At 28.1% G+C, this 21269-nt stretch overlaps 1 protein-coding gene across 11 annotated transcripts in view; it reads left to right on the forward strand.

The window, feature by feature from the left end:
- The window catches only part of LOC145293795 (sodium-dependent phosphate transporter 1-A-like), a 263709-nt gene extending 246555 nt beyond the window's left edge, over positions 1-17154 (forward strand). For all 11 annotated transcript variants that reach the window (XM_080140353.1, XM_080140352.1, XM_080140350.1 and 8 more), the window contains 7 exons: positions 3216-3302; positions 5245-5282; positions 5645-5765; positions 8319-8350; positions 9959-10074; positions 13485-13670; positions 16446-17154. In XM_080140353.1, coding sequence (XP_079996479.1) covers positions 3216-3302; positions 5245-5282; positions 5645-5765; positions 8319-8350; positions 9959-10074; positions 13485-13670; positions 16446-16689 — 824 coding nt within the window. In that variant the 3' untranslated portion in view covers positions 16690-17154. The remainder of the gene's footprint in view (positions 1-3215; positions 3303-5244; positions 5283-5644; positions 5766-8318; positions 8351-9958; positions 10075-13484; positions 13671-16445) is intronic.
- Positions 17155-21269: the final 4115 nt, after the last annotated feature.

Genomic DNA, 21269 nt, shown 5'->3' on the forward strand with positions numbered 1-21269 from the left:
GTCTGCCTCTTTTTTTTTCTTTTTAACATGTCTGTCTCTTTAATACAAGTATTGCCTTTTTCTCTTTATAGAATTTGATTCAGTTGCTTTTATCCTAATTTTTCTGAACACGATTTTCAAATTATTTGCATTTCTATAAATATTTTGTTCTCTTTTTGTCCTTGTGTTATAATTTTAGTTTTATATCAAACTGTTTTCTTTTTCTTATTTTATTGTGCGTGTGTTTTTGTCTTTGAGTATCATTTTCTTTTAACATTGAATTATTATGAGATATGATATTGTATATTTGATTGGGGAAAAGAGTTGTTTTGCCATTCAAATCTCTCTTTTCCGATGTGTCTTCTGTATTTAATCAAACTTTGTACACATGTTTTGTAATCCTCTCACAAAATGACAAACTCAAGAAATAAATGAAAATTCAAAACAACATGATTTGGGGAAAATGTCTATTTAATCTGATATGTGTAAGTGTGATAGGATTTTGAAAACCATGATCAGCAAATAAAATAATAAACATAAAATGTCTATTTTATTCATATAAAATATAATATGAATAAAATTTCAAAGATAAATATTATCTTTATATTAGAACCTATCGAAATGATAATAGAAAGCTCAATATACTAGATAGAGCAATTAAAAATGCAAAAAATTTGATGATGAAAATAAAAATTTAATCAATTACAATATTTATTAACTCATAATAGCAAGAAATTTATTCCCTAGGAATATTTTGAATATTTTCTGGATCATTCATTTTATTATTAATTGATTTTTTGGACTTCGTTCTGATCCATGATTGCAGATTCTTTCATTTGGACTTTATAGAGTGTAACTTCATTAATTGCTTGAACTTTTATTTTGACATTTTAATTTTCTTTAATTCTATTGTTGATGCCTTAGTTATTTTATTTTTTTCAAAGTTATGATAACAAGTAATACATTTTTTTACTGATTTTTTTTCCTCCGATGAAAAGAGCCTATCTTTGAAAATCCTTGGGTTAAGGAGTAAGAATCTACATTCTTTAGTTTTATTCTTTGTTTGAATTAATAAATATTGTAATTCAATTTTAGTTTTCATCATCAATTTTAAGAAAATAAGAGCATGCATGTAATCTGTATGTTTTTGGGGATACCAAAACAGATGTAGTTCAGTGAGATCAAGTAACTAATAAATGTCCCACACTAAATCTATTGAAAATCTGATTCAATGGAGAAGAGAGTGAGATGGCAATGAGAGTCATGAAGATCTCAGACTCTAGCATGATTGGATTATGATGAATATCTGTTCATTTCCGTATTACAAAATATTGAGTGTTCTAATTTTTGGAATAATTGTAATTGAGAGGACCTTCTCCAAAATACATACAACCCATACATCAAGTGAAATCCATTAACAGGAACACTCTGAGAAATTTGTTGACTAATCAAAAATAATCAAGAACGCATGTTCAAATAATTTTATTTCTGCCTAGAAATTTATTCCTTCCTCTATTCAGTATATGAAAACGACTTTATCCACTTTGTAGCGGCTAGCATGTATCTACCACTCAGAATATAGTTACAAACTCAATATGGTTATAAATTTCTCATGTATGGAGTTCCCTTTCTTCGACCAGAACTAAATCTCAATAATTTAATATGCAGTATGACACCAACACAATCGTCCATGCTATATAGATAATTGTAAGTTTAAATTCAGATAGATTTCTTTCAATACTTCTGGATGCATTTATTGTGATCTCATTTGAATAGTTTAAAATGTCACTTTTTTATTTTTCACCTGTTGATTTAATCTATCTACATAATTAATGAAATCCAATATAATTTTAATAGCGTGCATTAATCTAGATTGGGTTCATCCAAAATTGTTAATTGCATAATTATTATGAAGTATAATCTACCTAGATTGATATATCAGCTAGTTTTAATACAACAACAATAGTCTTTGAGTAATCACAATATGTAAACAAAATCAGTACAACATGCACGACAGTCACAAACCAATATGACAATTTGATGTATACAAGTTGAAGTTGTTGTAAAACAGTTACACTACATAATGAGAGTAATGAAAAACTTTCATTTTCTTTTTGTTTTTTTGTTTTTTCATTTTTAATAATCATTTGCAAAATCATTTCAAAGCTAAAACTGTTTTTCATTTTTTTCTTTCTTTTGTCTATTTTTCTCATTTCTTTGTAAAGCCAATGTTATTATTTTTCATCTAATAAAATACACTGTGAAAACTTAAACATATTGTAAATTAGGAAACAGATGTAAATGCATGTGCCTTTTTTTATTCTGTTTTATGCATTTGTCTTATAAACTTAGTAAATCTTCACAATTACATAAAAAATGAAAATTATTTTAATTTTATTTTTTAATAAATATGTGAAGCTGTTTGAAGAGTTTTGATTGTCTTGCATGTTCGACTTTAGTTTTGATTGAAATGAAGTAAAGCCGTTTTTAAATTTCTATTATTTATCTGCATGCCTGTCTGTCTGTTTGTCAATTTATTTTTGTTTTCAAACTTTTAGACAGGGATTGATGGTTTGGATTAAGTTTTGCTTGTTACATTTACAATGTTTTGCTTGGTGTATCTTTTCAAATTTTGAAATCTTTATATCAAACTCAAAAAGAATTTCAAACTGAACTTATGGATTAAATAAAGAGTCCAATTAAAAATTCTATACAAGTTTCTGAGTTCAGCATAAAGATTCTCAAATTTGAAAAGATACACTTGAAGAATGTCATAAGTTATATCGGTTGAAACGTTGCGTATATAATAAGCATGATGAACATAGTAGTCAAAATAAATTTCTTTCGCTTGTATTGATTTGTTGTATTGAATGTTTATTGTAATGAAAATAAAAGGAAACTATTTTTAAGTGCAGCCATCTCAAAATTGAAGTTTTATAAACGTTTAGTAATCTTTACATTTTGTTATTTGATATTTAAATAAAAGATGTATAAGTTCCATTGTTTAAAATTAAAATTCATTTGAGCTTCAGTCACTTTCTCTGATGACAAAAATAGTCAAATTAATTATCTTTGAAATATAATGAGTTTTAATTTGAGAAATATGTATCATTCAAAGGCTTATTCAATCAAATATTTTTACCCTTACCCAAACTTTTTTTGCGGTTTTCACTTTTCAATCTCATTTTAATTGTTTTGTCCTCTATTGTTATTCAATATTTTTTCTCTCTTTTCAGTCCAGTCAGTTGAAGAGATCAACAGTAATGTCTCTTATAATATAAATGGATCAAATACAGATGAAAATAGGGTTGCAATTATAACTGGTAAGGAAACCGGTTATAATGAATTATTTGAGTTGTGACTGTGAATTGCACAATAGTAGAATGAGTTGATATCAATGGAATAAGGTAATAAGCAAACAACAAATTATTACCTTATTCCTATATGATATCTATTTTCATAGGTTGAAACATTTGACAAACACTGGATTTTTATTTCTATAAAGTTAGATCTGTTTATATATTTTTGTATACAGGATTAATTCCTAAACTAATTAACCAATCATTATGAATTTTAGAACACAGTGGCTAGACCTTGTGATCCCATGCTCTTGTTCAGAAACCAGACATTGTCATATTTATGCTCAGACATTTTTCTGTCATTTGGAGCTGATAACTTTGTTAGTGTGGCAAAAATACACTTTTTGGTTGATTGGGTGCCAAACCGATGTAATCCACCCTTCACAAGAAGCTACACAACATGCAATGAAACGTCTTTGTCAGCCATTGTGTCTTGGTCTAGTGAGAAGTATGAATTGTTGCTACCCAAGATGCACATCAACAACTTGAAGACAGGTGCATGAAGAATAAACAAATTATGAAATGGTGAAATCAAGAGACAATTGTAAATACAACAAAACTCTTGATTTGTGTTTAAGTTAATAAAATGTATTCAACTTACATATTTATTAGAATTATAATACTTTTAATATAAATTAAATAATTGTAAAAATAGAGTCATTTGCAAACTAGGACTTAGGATACTGAAAGCTTATACAACTCGAAAAATCAATGAACTATTTTGTTTCCCCACAAGGGTGAAATTAAACTAAAAAAAATAACTTTACAAACTTTATATCTGTAAGTAAAACAAACCAAGTAACATTTGAGTTTTTAAAATTCATTTTGTCAGTATCTTAACCATCCTCTTTCAGCGGGGGGCTGGGAGGGATGGGCAATTTTTATTTTTGGAAAATTTATCCACCGTGCCCCTTTGTGGGGAGTTGGATTTTCCCTACATTAAAACCAATCTTAGAAATTTATAAAGTAATAAACTTAATTAAAAAAAATTTACAAAAGATTAGACACATAGAGAAAAAACATCTCCCTCACAAATAGAGCACTCTGTATTGGGACAAAATAAAAAATTGCCTCGGTCTTGGAAGATTTCTCCTTCATTGACCAAGGCAGAAAATATATTGACAAAATGATGCCGAATAGTAAACGTTAAATCTTAATTATTTTAATTCTAGAAAAATGTCTATAATTGGGGGAATTTGCTTAATTTTGATCAACTTTTATACAAACCAGAAATATTTTAATTTTCAAATTTTATGCCTCTTAGCATACATGCTAAGTTTCCAAGAAACTGACATTTTGAGAATCCTTATTAATTATTGTCTAATATCTATGGCTTAAGTTTCATCAATATTGAAGTTATCTGTGCATGAGATGAAATATAATCTATATTAGCCACTATTAGTTTAGCAACTGTTTTAAAAATCATAAATCAATTAGTTTAGGAATTTACCCTACTCAAACATATATATATATATATATATATAACCATATACACATAACTAATTTTATGTTTTCAGCAGCAGTGACAACTATTATGTTGCTTCATAAAAAATTTTTGCTCTTTATAAAATATTCAAATTATTGTTATAAAACAAAATGAATGTGTATTTTATTTATTTACATGTGTTCTATTTGTTCTGGTTGAAATTCATTGTTTTATTTAAGGTTTCATTAGTGATGATTCAGATGGCCTGATTATTATTAGTGTATTAAATAGTGTCTCAATCAATTAATTATATATATATATATATATATATATATATATTTTCAAATTCTAGTATAGATTATATTTAATTCAGACTAAACATTTTAAATATAATATAATGAAAAAACTAATTTTTTGATTAAGTTTTTGATCACTTTTTACAATTGCTTTCATGGTTGTTTTATTTTTTTTTTCATTTAGGAAATGGAAATCAAAATGGCAGTGTAAATGAGTTTTTGGTAAGTTCTTTTTTTTTTTAATTTGTTATTTTTTTTACTGCATTTTATATAAAATAAAATGTTTAATTTAATTTGATGGACTTATTTTTTAATTTATTTTTTATTTTTTTCATACATGGTGTTATACTGACTTTAATTTTTGACGAAAATGAAAATATATTTTTACATTTATGCTCACCAATAATACAGTTTTTACTGATTTTTATCAGCTGATAAAAAAAGCTTATCTTTGAAAAACTATGGGTTAAGAATTAAGAATTTTAATTCCTTGTTTTGAATATTTGATGGATCAATAAATATTGTAATTAACTCAATTTTTGATTTCATTTAACATTGATGAAAGTATTTCTTTTCTTTTCCAGCCTACTGCAATAACAACTGATTCCATCAACTCACAGGTCCTCAGTTTGAGTAATTCTGCCTCTCCCCTGCTGAAACTGGGAGGCAGTGCTGAGAGTTGTTCACAGACAGAAGTGGGACCAGGTAATTTAAAAATTACTTTCGTTATTTTATTTAGGATTTTGCCTGATCTGCAGCAGAAATATCTTGTCGTATGTGTTTATAATGTGACAGGTGACATTGTTACTTGGGAATATCTCCAAACAATAAATAGAAATATGGTTTTAACAAAAAAAGAATTCCATCTCTTAACAGACTGTAAACGTATTCAAAAGCAGACTTGACGCCCATTGGAGATTGCTGCCGAGTTTATATTGTCCATCCTCCTAAATGGAAGTGCAAATTCCTGGGTTTCTGTGCCACGCATGCCACAAAGTTGTCTAGGAAATTTTTCCCTTGGAACGATGAACAGGTCCAAAACCTGGACCTCAAACATCTACATGTCAAAGTCAAAGACTTTTATAAGTTTCTAGAATTTGTTATAACTGCATAATAAGAGGATAGTTTTTTTGTTGGAAGTTCTAATAAAAGATTCTAACCTCCTCTCTATATGTATAAACTCAATGTATACATGTGTTCCCTATAGAAACAAAAGTTCAAGAATCTATCTAAAATCTAAAAGTGTATTGTTATATAAAAGTCTGTCTTATTTGTTATATAAAAGTCTGTCTCCATATTTTCAAACTCTATCTCTTCCAAAACTAAAAGTCACAGAGTGGCGCTAGGTTCTTCAAAGGATTGGATGTTTTTACTATTGTTTTATGGGTTCTTAGTTGGTTAAAATAGTTTTTAAGGGGTCAAAATTGAAAAAATCGTTATACATTTTGTACATTCAACTTAGTTTATTTTTAATTTTTAATCAGTTTATATGCGTGTCACATTGATACAGTGGTAACGTCACCAGCTTTGGATGCTACAGTTTTAGTTTCGATTCTAGCTGATGACACCCAAATACTTTTTTTTACTTTTGAAATAACGACTCTAGAAAAATATATACGAAATCTGGACAAATTAAAATATATCTAAGCATATTTTACAACCATGCAAAGCCCCCCCCACCCCTCCTGTATGTTTTTTATAAATATGAGAATGAAGTTACAATAACCAACTCTCATCATTCATTGCTCATATCTGATTATATTTTATTATCCAAAAGATAAATATATATGCAAATTTATTAATGGAGTTAAATAGTGAAGGAGGAGAGTGATGATGTAAAAAGGCTCTGATTGGTTCAGAAGAATCACATGTGACAAAAAAGGGCATGTTTAAAATGGTTGACAATAGTTTAGTAGCATTGGTCCAGTTTTTAGTATAGATTATCAAAATGAATGAAGATGAGTGTAGACCAAAGGCTTTTTGTAGAGTTTGATGATGCTAATGCCTCCATATTAAAAGCTGTTAAATGAAATGACCACGTGAAGTGAAGAAGAAAGAGCCAAAAATTGTTATGTAATAAAACAAATATTTTTTTTATTTTGATTGAACTGAAAAGCAATTAAAGACAGACAATAGTACACCTCACCAAATATATGATGTTATGCTCCATATCAGATTCCATTGCAGGTTGTTAAGTTGGTTAGACAGCAAAAGGACATCTGATTTGTATGGCTCCTAAATCCCAAATGTTTGTGTAGCTAGAAAATTATTGTGTGGCCGTTTTGAAGAACTGTATTTATACACTAAGCCACTCTATTTGTCGGATGTGTGTTTGCATCAATAGAAAATCATACATAAAAACAAGTACCTGTTACAAGCTTTATGTAGCAAGGGTTGCCTATAAAATATAATGGGAAACCATGGAGTCAAAACAAGGGTTGCCTATAAAATATAATGGGAAACCATGGAGTCAAAAAGATTGTTTGCAGAATTAAATCAATTAATGTATATTCAGCATTACAATGTTCATCCATTTATTCCAAACCAGTTTCCAATTACAAGATGATGGTGGCATTTTTTTTTTATTTCTTTTGAAAATTAAAGATATGCATTTCATGAAGCAAAATGATGAAATGTTGGATGTACAATGTGAGTTTAATGACAAGCTAGGATCTGATTAGCTCGTAGGAAGAAGAAATCTGCACAATATAGGGAGATGTGTACAGAAGAAGAGAATTTGTTGGTTGAAAGAATGAATAAGTGTTGGGGTTAATAACTGTAAAACAGATGAGGCAGCAGCGTCATATATCAGGAAAGAAAATATGGGCGGTAGTGATAAGGATGAATTTGGAAGAAAGAGGGATAAAGACTAAAATCAACTGGGAAGTCAATTTATAAATGTTCTTATTTACTTTCCTCCCCACAAGGCAAAATTAGACACAAGGTCAATTTTTAATGTGGGGAAAATTCAGCTCACCAAAAATGGGGCACTCTGGATAGGGGAAAAAATTGTCTCAGTCTAGAAGGATTTCTCCTCCACTGACTAAGGATAGAAAAGGTGAAGTCTTGTAGCAGAACAGATACTACACTTTGTTCCTAGCCAAAATGTTGTCCATGTAAAACAGAAGTTAAAGCAATCATCATTATTATTATTATGGTTATGATGAAAGAAAAAAAGAAAAAGTATTGATTTAAAAATAAAACTCTAAAAATTGTTTTCCTTTTTTTTTTTTTTAATGTTTTATCTTTGATTTTCAGATGGGAAACGCATATCAATATCTGAAGCTGAGGTATGTAATAATTATTATGATCAATAAGAGAAAAACCTATGTAAATATATCTTATAACAAAGATCCTATGAATTACAAAAAAAAAATCATTGTTCTTATTGAACAAGTGAAAATTCATGTTTCATATCGAAATGATGCAACATGTCTTAAATGTTGTCATATCTAACTGCATGATTAGTGACCATCTAAATGAAAACTGGAATGTTGTGAGACTCATTGATATCGATATAGACTATGAAATCAGCTAAGCTCACATATAAATCCAATCACATTTATTCTGGTAACTTAGACTGTATTGCAAAATGTATAAGCAACCTCTCTTCACTATAGGGAAAATAGCAACATGTTTACAGTGAATAGTTTCTAATAGGAAATGAAAAAGGTTGAGATGTTCTAAAACAAACAAAATAAACCCTATCCATCTACCTTTTTAAATAAAGTCTGCACTTGTAATTTTTTTCAAAAACTGCAAATTTAAGCTAAATTTAAAATAACTGTTTAAACAAACTATACCTCATTTGATTGGCCTTTTATTCTTCTATAATTTTACCTGTTCATATTTGACTTTTAATTGAAATATTCTAGTGTTCACGTCAATTTTAAAAAATAATTTAAAATTGAGGAGGCAAAAAGAAAGTCCGCACAATGGAAAATTGTTATTTAATTGTAACTTTAGGACATTAATACAACACAAATACACATACAAATGACAAGGCCACGGAGACCTTAACTTGTCAGTGTTAGCCAAAATGTCTCCCTCTTTCGACTTCTAACTCTGAAAGGAGTATTTTTGTGTTTTCATCTATTATTTTTTGATAGCATATTTTATCATTCTCCAAAATACATATGATCACAGTCACAAAGAACAAATGTAGTCATATATTATGAAATCAATCAGTTTTATAAACATTTCCAGTAAAGGTTAATTATGTGAAAAAGCACACCAATCATAAAAAAGAGCCTTAATATTTTTTTTTTCAGAAACACACACACACACATACACACACAGCATGAAAATCAACTTATCAATCAATACAGAACTAAATTATCAGATACAGCTATTTCAGTAATAAAATTTACTTAGCACAACACTTTACTACAGTTTCGTAGAATCACCAATTATCAGAAATGTATTTGACTGTTATTATACATGATTCACTTATATAAAATCAGAAAAATTTACTAAAACTTTTGTTTTTAATATTTGAATAAAAATGTATTACATGCACAGACATAAAAAAGTAAATAGCTACCTTTATTATCATCAATAATTAATGCTATCAGTGGGACTTAGATAAGAAAATATTGATTATTTTCACTCATTGATGAATTAAATTGGTCAACAGTGGAAGCGAAATTACAAGGTTTGTGGCTGTTTAGCACTGGTTAATTTCACCTTCAAATTAATAAATTCAATGATAAATGATAGATATGTTGATATGCAAAACTCATTAATATGCCAATAACATAAAATATTGATGTTTTAAATGTTTATTACTGTTTTCTATGTATCCGAATGCTGGCTGCCATTGAAGCAGAAACTATAAATATGCATGAATTAATTTTGTTTATTCCTTTCAATGTGTATGTCTATTATTTTTCTTTTAGAAAATAAAAGCGCGTGAAAATGTCCAAGATGCTTCTGAGACATACCAGTTATTTTCATTTCTGCAAATCCTCACTGCTGTTTTTGGTTCATTTGCTCATGGAGGAAATGATGTCAGGTAAAAAATTATATTTTTATCCATGCGTTTTCTTATAAAGGTTTTCATGAATTCAATAAAAAAAATAACAAGCTATGATACAGAAAATAGGAGAAATTACACTTGAATCATAATCATCTGAAAAATGTTTGTTTTCTTGTTGAAAAAACATTTTAGAAACGTCAGGCATATTTTAAAAGTTTTTGTATGTTTGGTTCATTTGTTATGTCTATCAGTCGCTTAAGTTTGAAATAGTATTTTATATATATATATATATATATATATATATATATATATATTGATTGATTGTAGTGATTCAATGAATTTCAAAAAACCCTTATTGAAATGAAGTGTTTGAGCTTCATATCAAAGATTTTAGAAATTTAATCTCCTTAACTTATAGGGTTTTGATTTCTACCATCTCATCAGAGGAGAAAATATTAGCAAATATTTATAAAGGTATGTACCCTATTTGCTAAAGTCAGTGAGACATGGAATGTCAAAATAATTAATTAATCAGAAGTATCAGTAATATTTTGTAAATCTTATAATCACAGGTTTCCATACCAACTGATTGTTAAATAAAATTATTCTGAAGTGTGTGTATATATATATATATATATATATATATATATATATGTATATCAGAGAGGCGTTAGCACTCTCTATATAGGGATGGCCCGTACACGCCTATATACGCCTACAAAACAAAACTATCCAAATCTCAACTAAAATCAACTTATAAGTTTCAAAAAGCACATATTTTTACAGAGAAGCGTCTTACGAATCCAGTGAGTGTCAGAACGTCGGTTAAAATGTCAAAAGAGAGCAAAAAAAAAAAGGGTACAAAAATGGCCAATTGTTCTTCTTTCTTCTGCTTTCTTCTTTCTTTTGAGACGATGTATCTCGGTGTACGAACGGTCTCTGACAACAGTTCAAGCATCAATCGACTGCTCTTTACACGGAGAAGTGCAGTGACCCATCGCTTTTTAGCTAACTCCATAATTAAATAAGATTACGTGTAATAACAAGTTTTAAACACTATATACCCAATTTAGACAGACCACTTCGAACACGGAACTTCTCTCAAAAGGGACAGCTCCAAATAATACACCGGATGCTCACAGACGTTCCAGTTTGCCAGTGGCCTATATTTCTTGGACGCTGAATATTTGAAGTGAACGTTAAGGTTTTTTCTTTAAACAGTAACCCACCAGCGTTAATGAAACCACGAAATCTTTATCTCAGTTGATCAAAATTGTTATAAGAGTAACCTTTCAGCAAGTACGACGTCAAAAAACAATGTTATAAAAACAAATAATTCTTCAGATTTTGGACTGTAAAATATGTACAAAATGTCAATGCTGTGACCAGGATTCGAACCTAGGTTAGCACGGCCACAACGTGGGGTCCTAACCTCTAGACGATCACGGCTAACACTGACGTCTGTCGCTCTTGGCAGAAAGACACATGACTACTGTCAAACTATTGAAAAATAAGGAGGAAACTTGAAATTCTCACGCATGTGCAAAAATACACTATAGCAACCATTGTTAAATGCAGCTGAATCTCTTCGCTCGCTAAGAAAAGTAGATCAGACCAGTTCTTCTAAGAACTCACCAAATGCCAAAGGAAATAAGTTAAATTTACCGCAAAAGAAACTGCAAGAAAGTCATCTTCTAAGAACTCACTGGAAGCTGACCAAAAAGAATCAAAATCCAAGCCCTAGCCACAAAAATAACTAGATATTGTGGCTACTATACACAATCTACTAATAAAAACAAGTAAGTTTTCTAAAATAAACTACAATAAATTAACCAAGTAACCTCACACTGTCACTGATTAGGACTTCATATAAAGATAACAACTACACTATTGGTGTATATACCGTTCCACACTTTAACTATTGGTGACGGGGCAGTATCTCAATTCTACGAGAGTTGTCTTGCTATAAGATAAGTGATATTATAGTAAGATACACATAAGTGTTATATGTTTACATTTAATAAAAAATGCCAAAGTCAGCACGTAGTAAAAAAGCTCAGAGAAATATAGACTATGAAAAAAACAAAGTCAAGGTATTATCTGAGCAAAAAGAATACTATCAGAAAAATGCTGAAATAATAAAAATTAAGTATCATGCAAATCCTGAGGCAAAGAAGGCTGCCTCACGTGCTGACTCAAAAGCACGGTATAACAGGGATTCCGAGGGAAAAAAAAGCTGCCTCACGTGCTCTTTATAACAAAGAACCAGAAAAAAAGAAGGCTGCCTCACGTGCTCTTTATAACAAAGAACCAGAAAAAAGAAGGCTGCCTCACGTGCTGACTCAAAAGCACGGTATAACAGGGATTCCGAGGGAAAAAAAAGCTGCCTCACGTGCTCTTTATGACAAAGAACCAGAAAAAAAGAAGGCTGCCTCACGTGCTGACTCAAAAGCACGGTATAACAGGGATTCCGAGGAAAAAAAAGCTGCCTCACGTGCTCTTTATAACAAAGAACCAGAAAAAAAGAAGGCTGCCTCACGTGCTGACTCAAAAGCACGGTATAACAGGGATCCCAAGGGGAAAAAAGCTGCCTCATGCACAAACTATTATAAATATAAATATCAAAAACTGCCAAATCTTTGCCAAAACGCCAAAGAATGAACCAAGAAAAATTTAATAGTGAAGGTATGAACATTTTAGAACTTTATAATACTCTAACTGTTTTATCAGAGAGGCGGTAGCACTCTCTATGTAATATAGAACCGATGGAGGACCAAGAGGCAACTCCTAAGGCCCAAAACCCAAAGACCTAAAACCCAGCAGGAAGCGACCTGCTACTAATGGAGGCGGCAATGAGCCGCCTCCTAAAAAAGACAATATTATGAATGTAAGTTTAAAAATAAGACTGTAAGTAAAAATACTAATTAACAAGAATAAAAAAGCATTGGAAATGCAAAAGGATATAGGGATGGTATGCCAAAAAGTATACAAACAAGATAGCTATGAATGGCTAGGCACATGGAAATAGAATTGCATCCAAAGTATAGCCCTATAGCTTTTCTCCAATCTTCATTCCGTGCCATCATTACGGTTGTAAAAAGCTATAGGGCTATACTTTGAATGCAATTCTATTTCCATGTGCCTAGCCATTCATAGCTATCTTGTTTGTATACTTTTTGGCATACCATCCCTATATCCTTTTGCATTTCCAATGCTTTTTTATTCTTTATATATATATAACCAGAAAAGCTTTCATAATCTATTCTTAGGGTTGACATGCCGTAAAACAAAACAAACAATAATCTATTCTTTCATTATTTCTTGAAAACATTTTAAACTGGTTAAAAATGCAGACTTGAATTTCATCTATTTTATTTAAATTTTATTTTCGTCAGATTTTTTTGATTCAAAGTTGTTGATTACTGAGTTGTTTTGACCTTTTTCAGTAATGCCATTGGTCCAATTGTTGCTTTGTGGGTAATTGCGCGTGATAAGAGTGTGTTGCAGGTAGCCCCGACGCCTATTTGGATCCTTTTCTATGGTGGATGTGGCATCTCGCTCGGATTATGGATCTGGGGGCGACGTGTCATTAAAACAATGGGTGAAGATTTGACTAAAATTACACCATCCAGGTATGTTATTCATTGAAAATAACTGTATATATCAAATTCAGTGCAAGTCTAAAACATTTTAATTTTTAAATGCGAAACTATGGCCCAGAAAATCCTTTAAAAATACTCTAAAAAGAAACTTAAATTGGTGGAATATTTATTAAAATTTAAAAAAGATCAAATGTATCTGCATTTTCACAGAAGACTTTCATCCTCTCTTTACCTCCTTTCTATAAAATTAAACTTAATATAGCCCACATTGCCCATCCTTACGCCTAGATGTCTTTTAAAATTCATAATGATTGGTTGAATAGTAGTAAATCCTATGCATAGAAATATATAAGCATAACTTTATATATACTTAGTTACACATTCTAAATGTTAAAATTTACACCAAAAAAAAAAATTTATGTTACTCACCATTTTGTTAGGAATGTATATTCCCAAATTAATGATTCTTCCGGGAAACAATTTTGCACATTATGTCCAGGTGTGAACAGTGATAGAACAATGACTATTGGACATTGACTACTGAAACTTGAAAAAGTCAGTCATAGACTTAAGTTTATTTGTAACAAATATAATAAAATTGCAGAATGTCTAACAAATTTTATTATGATTCCTTGGGTGTGATTTGTTTTGGGGATTACCCTATGCAATAGACATCTTTCGAACGAGCAAAAGGAACATTCTAACAAGTTATTCTCTAGTTATGCAGCTTGTTCAGCATACAAGAGTAGTTTTTTTTTTTTTTTTCATTTTAAAATGATTTGATAGCAATCATAAAAAACAAGCAAATGAAAATGGATCAAATATTTCTATCGGGTATATTATTTAATTGGAATTCATTATTGAGATGAGTTTTATTTATTTTATTGCTATCATCCTCATCTTAGTTGTTTCACAGCATTTCAGCCAACTATTCCTCTGGCCTTCGTCAGACAATTCTCATCTGGAACCGTAAAGATTCAACGTCTCTATCAACTGCACCATGGGCCCTATGGTAAGACAACAACAACTACGGAAGGCGGTAATTGCAGTGGATGCAGTCAGGAGATTCAGACTTCCTATCCGTCGCGGTCACCACCTGACGAAGACCAGAGGAATAGTTGGCCGAAACGTTGTGAAACAACTAAGATGAGGATGAGGATAATGGTCTGCAAAAAAAAATTAATTTCTATTCAGCATCTGAAATATTTCACATTGACTCAAGTGTTTAGACATGAAAACTGGAGTGTAATAATTAAAAAAAACAAAAGAAGATAAAACATTGTTACATCAAGAGATTAGAAAAATTAAAATTAACTACTTTACAAGGGAGAAAAATGAAAAGTGATTCAATTAAAACTCTCAAAAGTATTCAAAAGCATTTCTATGGTGCACAAGATTTCAAAAACTTAACCAATTCAATTTTATTTTTAACTGACCAAGCATTATATTTTTTATACAAGATTTTAGATAAGATTAAGAATAGCAAACATTTTAGGATGAAATTAAATGAATTCCGAACAAGCTAACAAATAAGCAAACACAAATGGCAGGCAAATCATTTGAAATTTAGCTGATTTCCGAATTTCATAGCATTTCACCCAATCACAGATGGTGTTAACAATGTCAAGCACTTTTTTACTACTCAGGTTGAGAGATGGTGCTCTGTCAGTGCATCAACTGTGACTAGAGAGAGGATTCACCCTTTTGTTACATTTGACAAGTTTGTCTCATTGTTTGCATCCCAGGGAAACTGAATGAATACTTGGTTGACCTGCAAGACCTCGTACGTCTAATCAAAGAAAACGCCTCTGACCGATGGCTCAATTAAATTTTCATGTCAGGACTCCCTGGTTCTGTTAGGCAACAATTGTGTGGCTTCTCAAGGATAACAAACAATCCTGGAACAGATTCTTTCTAGGGCTCGAGCTCTCATGACACGAGTAGATAGAGCAAAAAATTTGTGAAGGGGTGAGAGTTACTGAACATAATAGGTCAAACTCTATGGGAAAGGAGTATTTTGCTCATGCTTGATGAGTAAACTTCCATCAGCAAAAAGCTCAATGCATCTAGATATAAACCAAAGTAGTAAGAGATTTGCCCTAGCAAAATGGTGATCAAGGAAAAGTCACCTTTGCCAAGAGTTTCGGTGCTGTGAGCCATAATTCTTCAAACTCTACTGAGTAATAAATAGTCATAAAAAAGGAATTAAGGTGGTAGTTTTAGGAACTATCAGATGAAATATTTAAAAGAATTTGGCTGTTTTGGGGGGGGTTTATCAATAGATATCTTATTTCAACTTATTTTAGAATTTTATTTGAAATAAAATACATAGAAATTAACCAGTAAGTTTTTCAATTAAAAATTTTTTTTTAAATAGTTAAAAGATTTTTATGTAAAAATGATCTTAGTAATTTTGCATGAAAAATATGCATCAATATTTTACCACTAAGTGGCATGTTTATAAAGCCACATGTAACTGTTGTTTGCCATTCAAACTTAGATTTAGGGTTATTCGTCAAAAGTTTGGTCAACATTTATGTAGTTTTTAGCTGAAATACGTTATCTCCCTTGATTTGACAATTTGCTAAGTAAAAAGGGGCTCAGAATTTGATCTTTATATTGATGTTGTATTAATAGTATACAAAAATTATGAGGGTTATATAAAGAAAATACTTAAAAAGGAAGATATTTTCAAAATATAAGAATAAACTTAAAATTTTTATTTTCTTTTAAGCCAATAAACGAAAACTAAATTTTTTATTTTCTTTCTTTCACTATTTTCATGTTTCTTCTTTTTATCTCCAGTGGTTTCTGCATTGAAATTGGTTCTGCACTGACGGTTCTCATTGCTTCCAACATTGGCATCCCCATCAGCACGACGCACTGTAAAGTTGGTTCCGTTGTGTTTGTCGGTCGAGTACGTTCAAGGGAGAATGTTGACTGGTCACTATTCCGTAATATTGTGCTGGCATGGTTAGGGACATTACCTGCATCAGGACTGCTCAGTGCCTTGATAATGTTTCTCTTCCTTAAATATGTGCCAGTTTGAAAGTGAAAGAAAATATTAGAAAAATAGAAGGAAATACGCGTATAATAAAAGTAGCATTGAGACAACAACAATAACAACAACAATGGAAACAAGCTCTATTAACATTGCTAGTAATACTATGTGCACTACTATTTTTACTACTACAACAACTCCTTAATAAACTCAATAATGGTAATCAAAGAACTTATATAAATCAAAGAACATAGTGCCGTGGAAAATATGGAGGCAGAAACGAGTGAAAGAAAAGAAAGGGAAAAAAGAAGAAAAAAAGAAACGAGTAAAAGACAAAAAAATGACAGTTTGAAAAAGTGAATGACCTTTGTTTTTGTTAAAATTTGAAACAAAATGAAAAAAACAAAACAAAAAAAAACATCAAAAGACAATGCAATTTTGAATTGATTGAAAAAGATTTTTTTTTCTTTTTATTATAATAGAAAAATCAAATAAAAAAAAATACAAAAGTAATTTTGTTCTTTCTTACCTTTGTGTTATATGCAATTGTACGATATTGTCAAGGTAGAATATGGCAGAACTGTAACAGCCACTTTTTAAAGTCATAAAGATTTTAACCACTATAAAAAAGGTTTAGCAACCACCAAAAGAACACAACCAATATTGTGTAAAAAAAAAAAAATTTCCAAGGAAAAATGATTTGACAAAAATGGGTTTTGAATCTTTCACAAAATTTATTACTACTTCTATAAACAACAGCCACGTCTGTTTTTCCTTTGATAGTGTCTCTGATATAAAACTAGTTTTTATCAGTATCGATGCTTATTTGAATAACAGACGTGATTTTACTAAAACCCTGTTCTCTGTTTTTAAATTATCTCCCGTGTTTCCTAAAATTCCCACAATTTTTTTATACCTAATGCTAAGGGGATGGATGTGATTTGATTTGGGAGTCTTACCATACCAAAAAAAATGTTATTTGGAAAAAGTTGGAAATAATTGGTGAGTTTATATTCTACCGCATATTTCTTATTCTTTCAGTTTTAAAACAACTGATGTAATTTGTTGGACATTTTTTAAAGTTTTGTTGAATTTTTATTTGTTGGATTGTTTATTCATATTGCAACTAATTTTATTTCTTAAAAAATTTTGTTGAATTTTTATTTGTTGGATGGTTTATTCATATTGCAACTAATTTTATTTCTTAAAAAATTTTGTTGAATTTTTATTTGTTGAATTGTTTATTCATATTGCAACTAATTTTATTTCTTAAAAAATTTTGTTGAATTTTTATTTGTTGGATTGTATATTCATATTGCAACTAATTTTATTTCTTAAAAAGTTTTGTTGAATTTTTATTTGTTGGATTGTTTATTCATATTGCAACTAATCTTATTTCTTAAAAAATTTTGTGGAATTTTTATTTGTTGGATTGTTTATTCATATTGCAACTAATTTTATTTAAAAAATTTTGTTGAATTTTTATTTGTTGGATTGTTTATTCATATTGCAACTAATTTTATTTAAAAAATTTTGTTGAATTTTTATTTGTTGGATTGTTTATTCATATTGCAACTAATCTTATTTCTTAAAAAATTTTGTTGAATTTTTATTTGTTGGATTGTTTATTCATATTGCAACTAATTTTATTTCTTAAAAAATTTTGTTGAATTTTTATTTGTTGGATGGTTTATTCATATTGCAACTAATTTTATTTCTTAAAAAGTTTAGTTGAATTTTTTTTGTTGGATTGTTTATTCATATTGCAACTAATTTTATTTCTTAAAAAATTTTGTTGAATTTTTATTTGTTGGATTGTTTATTCATATTGCAACTAATCTTATTTCTTAAAAAATTTTGTTGAATTTTTATTTGGTGGATGGTTTATTCATATTGCAACTAATTTTATTTCTTAAAAAATTTTGTTGAATTTTTATTTGTTGGATGGTTTATTCATATTGCAACTAATTTTATTTCTTAAAAAATCTTGTTGAATTTTTATTTGTTGGATTGTTTATTCATATTGGAACTAATTTTATTTCTTAAAAAATGTTGTTGAATTTTTATTTGTTGGATTGTTTATTCATATTGCAACTAATTTTATTTCTTAAAAAATTTTGTTGAATTTTTATTTGTTGGATTGTTTATTCATATTGCAACTAATTTTATTTCTTAAAAAATTTAGTTGAATATTTATTTGTTGGATTGTTTATTCATATTGCAACTAATTTTATTTCTTAAAAAATTTTGTTGAATTTTTATTTGTTGGATTGTTTATTCATATTGCAACTAATTTTATTTCTTAAAAAATTTTGTTGAATTTTTATTTGTTGGATTGTTTATTCATATTGCAACTAATTTTATTTCTTAAAAAATTTTGTTGAATTTTTATTTGTTGGATTGTTTATTCATATTGCAACTAATTTTATTTCTTAAAAAATTTTGTTGAATTTTTATTTGTTGGATTGTTTATTCATATTGCAACTAATTTTATTTCTTAAAAAATTTTGTTGAATTTTTATTTGTTGGATTGTTTATTCATATTGCAACTAATTTTATTTAAAAAATTTTGTTGAATTTTTATTTGTTGGATTGTTTATTCATATTGCAACTAATTTTATTTCTTAAAAAATTTTGTTGAATTTTTATTTGTTGGATTGTTTATTCATATTGGAACTAATTTTATTTCTTAAAAAATTTTGTTGAATTTTTATTTGTTGGATTGTTTATTCATATTGCAACTAATTTTATTTCTTAAAAAATTTTGTTGAATTTTTATTTGTTGGATTGTTTATTCATATTACAACTAATCTTATTTCTTAAAAAATTTTGTTGAATTTTTATTTGTTGGATTGTTTATTCATATTGCAACTAATTTTATTTCTTAAAAAATTTTGTTGAATTTTTATTTGTTGGATTGTTTATTCATATTGCAACTAATTTTATTTCTTAAAAAATTTTGTTGAATTTTTATTTGTTGGATTGTTTATTCATATTGCAACTAATTTTATTTCTTAAAAAATTTTGTTGAATTTTTATTTGTTGGATGGTTTAGTCATATTGCAACTAATTTTATTTCTTAAAAAGTTTAGTTGAATTTTTTTTGTTGGATTGTTTATTCATATTGCAACTAATTTTATTTCTTAAAAAATTTTGTTGAATTTTTATTTGTTGGATTGTTTATTCATATTGCAACTAATCTTATTTCTTAAAAAATTTTGTTGAATTTTTATTTGGTGGATGGTTTATTCATATTGCAACTAATTTTATTTCTTAAAAAATTTTGTTGAATTTTTATTTGTTGGATGGTTTATTCATATTGCAACTAATTTTATTTCTTAAAAAATCTTGTTGAATTTTTATTTGTTGGATTGTTTATTCATATTGGAACTAATTTTATTTCTTAAAAAATGTTGTTGAATTTTTATTTGTTGGATTGTTTATTCATATTGCAACTAATTTTATTTCTTAAAAAATTTTGTTGAATTTTTATTTGTTGGATTGTTTATTCATATTGCAACTAATTTTATTTCTTAAAAAATTTTGTTGAATATTTATTTGTTGGATTGTTTATTCATATTGCAACTAATTTTATTTCTTAAAAAATTTTGTTGAATTTTTATTTGTTGGATTGTTTATTCATATTGCAACTAATTTTATTTCTTAAAAAATTTTGTTGAATTTTTATTTGTTGGATTGTTTATTCATATTGCAACTAATTTTATTTCTTAAAAAATTTTGTTGAATTTTTATTTGTTGGATTGTTTATTCATATTGCAACTAATTTTATTTCTTAAAAAATTTTGTTGAATTTTTATTTGTTGGATTGTTTATTCATATTGCAACTAATTTTATTTCTTAAAAAATTTTGTTGAATTTTTATTTGTTGGATTGTTTATTCATATTGCAACTAATTTTATTTCTTAAAAAATTTTGTTGAATTTTTATTTGTTGGATTGTTTATTCATATTGCAACTAATTTTATTTCTTAAAAAATTTTGTTGAATTTTTATTTGTTGGATTGTTTATTCATATTGCAACTAATTTTATTTCTTAAAAAATTTTGTTGAATTTTTATTTGTTGGATTGTTTATTCATATTGCAACTAATTTTATTTCTTAAAAAATTTTGTTGAATTTTTATTTGTTGGATTGTTTATTCATATTGCAACTAATTTTATTTCTTAAAAAATTTTGTTGAATTTTTATTTGTTGGATTGTTTATTCATATTGCAACTAATTTTATTTCTTAAAAAATTTTGTTGAATTTTTATTTGTTGGATTGTTTATTCATATTGCAACTAATTTTATTTCTTAAAAAGTTTAGTTGAATTTTTTTTGTTGGATTGTTTATTCATATTGCAACTAATCTTATTTCTTAAAAAATTTTGTTGAATTTTTATTTGTTGGATTGTTTATTCATATTGCAACTAATCTTATTTCTTAAAAAATTTTGTTGAATTTTTATTTGTTGGATGGTTTATTCATATTGCAACTAATTTTATTTAAAAAATTTTGTTGAATTTTTATTTGTTGGATTGTTTATTCATATTGCAACTAATTTTATTTAAAAAATTTTGTTGAATTTTTATTTGTTGGATTGTTTATTCATATTGCAACTAATCTTAT

The sequence above is a fragment of the Euprymna scolopes genome, chromosome 15 (assembly GCF_053919585.1).
Source record: "Euprymna scolopes isolate OS-2025 chromosome 15, ASM5391958v1, whole genome shotgun sequence".
In the NCBI taxonomy this organism is placed as follows: domain Eukaryota; kingdom Metazoa; phylum Mollusca; class Cephalopoda; order Sepiida; family Sepiolidae; genus Euprymna; species Euprymna scolopes.